This window comes from Cynara cardunculus, assembly GCF_001531365.2.
Source record: "Cynara cardunculus var. scolymus isolate 2C chromosome LG 6, CcrdV1, whole genome shotgun sequence".
NCBI lineage: Eukaryota > Viridiplantae > Streptophyta > Magnoliopsida > Asterales > Asteraceae > Cynara > Cynara cardunculus.
This window is the reverse complement of record NC_037533.1, coordinates 2323653-2328283: the sequence shown is the minus strand read 5'-3', so window position 1 is coordinate 2328283 and position 4631 is coordinate 2323653. Positions and strand designations below refer to the sequence as shown.

Here is a 4631-nt window from a genome sequence, read left to right as displayed (position 1 = left end):
TTGGTACTTGTGGTTTACATCCAACTATGAATAACGTCCCTAAACTTGATTAAGTATAATAACAGTCACTAAGGTTTACGTTTGCTTTAAAAAATCATTAATCCAATTTGTTAAATCAGTAATTCATTCTCTTCTAGAAAAATACCCATTTGCTTTTCAAATAAATATCAGATTGTCAATTTACTTTTAAATTATTTTTTTAAAATATAACAAAATTATACCAAAAAACAAAGAAATTATTATCTTTAATTTAAGATATATATATATATCTATATATATATATATATATATATATATAAAAGATTCACATATGAATCTCAAATTGATTAATAATCTCAATTATAAACTGTAAATTGATTCACTTATACTTTTAGTTAGGATTCACATATGAATCTATATTATGATTCACGTGTTCACATATTAACATCTATGTTCTTCATTGGCCGTTTGAGATGTAACCAAACGCTAAAGATTCTAACAAACCATTATTAAATGGTGATAATTATGTGTATATTGGTTCATATATGAAAAAGTRAATCATAACATATATTCATATAACTGCTAGGTAAATCAATTTAGAACTTATAACCGAGATTTTGAATCAATTTAAGATTCATATATGAATATGTGAATCCTAACATAGATTCACATGTGAACCTTAATTATGACTTGTATGTGAATCAATTTACAATTTATAATTCTGAACCAGTTTAAGATTCATGTGACTCCTAATAATATTTTGAATCTTAAATTTAAGATAATTAAATTCTCATTTTTGGTATATATATTTTAGATAATTTAATTTAATATAAAATGGGTGATCTTAGTTAATTATATACAAAAGAAAATGGTTATTTAAAAAAAAAAAAAAGTTGATTAAGATTTAATTATACAAAAGCTTCAAAATCCCCCTTAACTTCATTAGATTCTTTAAATTAGTCATAATTTCTGCTATGGTTACATGTTTTCCTTTCAAAATATTGGTTATCGAAAAAAACTTATCTAATGGTTGAGATCACTTCTTGCCTTCTAAAAAATTTTGGGTTTCTCATTTGAACCGTCCCTTACTTAGTTCGTCCTTTGTTTTTGATTTAGGTACAAGCTAAAACAAATAAGGACAAAAGAATATGGGTAAAATGTCAAAAATACCCCTTATTTAAGAATTTTTAGCAATGTTAAGTTGACAGACCAATATCAAAGTCAAATGCATACCACAATGACAATTAATGTACTTGATGAAATTTAGGGACATTATTCGTAGTTGGATATAAACCACAAGGACCAAAACTGTATTTTACTCATTAGTATTACTACTGTATTTTACTCATTAGTATTACTAACTTACCAAACATTCAAAAAGAAATATTATAGTCATCGACTATAAAGAAGCAACCTAACCCTTCTATTTTGACAAGCAAGAGGGTTGAGGCCACAATTTCCGTTCATAGTGGAATTGGTCTACAATATGTTCATCAGAGAACGATTGCTTCATTAAAGTGAAGTGACTCTTATATCTTCATCAAACACGTCTTCCTTATTGGAGCGAAGCGAATGCTTACTAACTCAAGATCATGGATCAGCTTTTTCTCGTCATTGTCGTCATTCTTTATTTTCGTGTTGCAATCTCAACATTAGCAGGGAGGGTAGAGTATCTTCCAGGCTTTCAAGGACCCCTCCCTTTTCATTTGGAAACTGGGTATAGACTCATTCCACCTCTCTACGTATGCTATTACTTTCTACAGATTATCTTGCTCATATGTTTCTAACCCAGATGTGCACATATTTCTGTAGTTATATAGGAGTGGACGAGAATGAAGATGTTCAACTGTTTTACTATTTCATACAGTCGGAGTCAAATCCTAGGGATGATCCCCTCATGCTATGGATCAGTGGCGGTCCCGGTTGTTCTTCTATCACTGGCCTCCTCTATTCAATCGGTATTTCTACTTCTTTATCTTGAATCAAAATCATATATCAGAGTAGTCGTTTTGGAGTTTATTTTTTGTAAATTAAAAATTGTTTATCATTGTATATACAATGATACTACTAACTCCAATAATTGAAGCATTTCCACAACCGAATATTATAACTTTTATGAATGATTAGAATTTATTAAAAATGAATAAATTTGATTCCAAATTCTTATGAGTTGATTTTGGGGGTATTTGGGATTGTTTATTTGAATACACTATATCAATTTATTATAAGTCAGAATGGTTTAACTTCTTCAAAAACTCTCTATTATCGGTTTGACACCGGTATAAGTTGTTTATCCAAACACTCAAAAGTGTTTATTACCATTGACACACCAGAATAAGTCAATAAATTATTTCTATAAGCAATCCCAAACACCTCCTTCAATATTGGAACACAAGCTTCTCCACACCTTTAGTTGCCATCCTATTGTAAAAAAAAAGGTATGTATTCATATTGATTTTAGAAATCCTATAAATAAAAAAGACACCAATAAAATTGGTTTTATATAACATTTAAAATGTCTAAGCATTCTAATAAAATATATTATTGGACTTAAGTTTATAGGATTAAAGCAAAAAGTTTCGTATCTAAAAGTGATACAATAAGTTTATAGGACGTTTTAACAAGTTTTTTTAGGATGATCTTAAAATAAAGTGTGGTATTAATTTTTTTGGTACGACACTGTTAAAAAAGTGTCTTATAAACATAAGTTTCCTACAAAAAGATAAATTTACAAGACATTTATCAAAAATGTTGTATAAAATAGCTGATACAACACTTTAACTTAAAAACGTCATATAAATCTATATTAACGATTTTAAATATGAAGCTTTATATATAAACTAGTCCTATACTAATTTATGTGTTATAAAGTAATCTATTAAAACGTTTAGATATGATATATATCTTATAAAACCAATTTTATTATTATAGAGATATGTGTATTTTTGTAAAATCTTTTCAGACGGTTATGTATATATAATTAGGGGGTGTTTGGGATTACTTATTTGAAACAACTTATGTTTTTCTACAAAAAACATTTATCAACTTATTATAAGTCAGAAGGGTTTAACTTTTTCAAAAACTTCTTATTACCGGTTTGACACCGGTATAAGTTGTTTATCCAAACACTCAATGCTTATTACCGATGTCACACCGGAATAAGTCAATAAGTTGTTTTTATAAGCAATCCCAAACACTCCCTAATTAATAGTCAAATGTGAAATTCGATACATTATTTGTTTTTTAATATAATTTTTTATTTAAATAATTTTTTATTATTGAGAATCGATGCATTATTTGTTTTACAATGTGAACATATGAAACAAAAAGTACAACTAAAAAGTTTCATATTGTGAACTAATTGATATGAACAAACACATTATGAAATAAATATATGTTAAATATGTTAAATTTTAGATCTAGATGGAAAAAGAGATTTTTAGATGTATAACTTTAAATGAGGTTTTAATTAAATCCATGATCTTCTTTGGGGTATAAACCTATTTTTTTTCTTACTAGAAGGGCATTCGTACAATGCAGCGAGATACATCTCGATTTTAATGTTTCCTTTTTTTTGTGTTGATGTTGTAATACAGTTTTATGTGGTTTTGAAAAAACAATAATGTTTTTATTTTTGAATCAAATATATATATGAAGTATCATAAAAAATTGAAAAAAAATATTGATATTAGTACGAAACTAACTATTTCGTTTTTTATGTATTTCTTTAATTCGTTCTTTTTTGGTTTAATAATATATTTTTTATAAAGATAATAATCAAGTATTTTGTTATAACTCATTAATTATCCTAATTATATTTTAGATTTTTTATATTTAAAATGAGATGTTTATCCTTTATTTGATTATGTTAGTTATACAAATTCAAACATAATGCTTTAATAAGTTGTATTTACGCACAATTTATTTGTAATCTTGAATTTTAATTAATATACATTAATAAACGTTACTTAATGTATAAAAATTGATTTTTTAAGAACTTTTATTAAATGCTTTACAATATAGTATAGATATAGACATGAGGTCATGAATTTAATTAAAAACTAATTTAACCCAATTTAAACAATGCAGGTCCAATAAAATTTGTGGAAGTGAATTACAATGAAAGCTTGCCAACCTTGATTTTGAGGCCAAATTCGTGGACGAAGGTATCTCTATCCCCGCACACACATATAATATATATATATATATATATATATATATATATATATATATATATATATATATATATATATATATATATACTTGATTTTGAGGCCAAATTCGTGGACGAAGGTATCTCTATCCCCGCACACACATATAATATATATAGGTGGGTTATTATACAACCAATCTCAACTCAATCTCAACCGTCCATTTAATTTGATGAGTATATGATTTCATAAAAGTTTTGATTATTTCATAATATAAAGTATTGATCATAATTAATGAATTATATTCATCTTTTATAAATATTCAAGTCATAATATAAAGTATTGATCATAATTAATGAATTTTATTCATCTTCCATAAATATTCAAGTCATAATAAATGAACTCTCATCATTTTCATAAATATCTCAATTTATTGAGTTGTATTGGTTGTACAAATGTGATAGGTTGCATTTGAAACAAACTATATATATATATATATAT

The 4631-nt window shown here is 25.9% G+C and overlaps 1 protein-coding gene across 1 annotated transcript in view; it reads left to right on the top strand.

Annotated features, from left to right (window-relative positions):
* Positions 1-1356: 1356 nt before the first annotated feature.
* LOC112514746 (serine carboxypeptidase-like 11) overlaps positions 1357-4631 on the top strand; it is a gene marked incomplete at its 3' end in the record, with an annotated part of 15157 nt that continues 11882 nt past the window's right edge. Inside the window, exons 1-3 of the mRNA XM_025121349.1 lie at positions 1357-1696; positions 1792-1937; positions 4069-4145. Of these exons, the coding sequence (XP_024977117.1) occupies positions 1572-1696; positions 1792-1937; positions 4069-4145 (348 nt within the window). The remainder of the gene's footprint in view (positions 1697-1791; positions 1938-4068; positions 4146-4631) is intronic.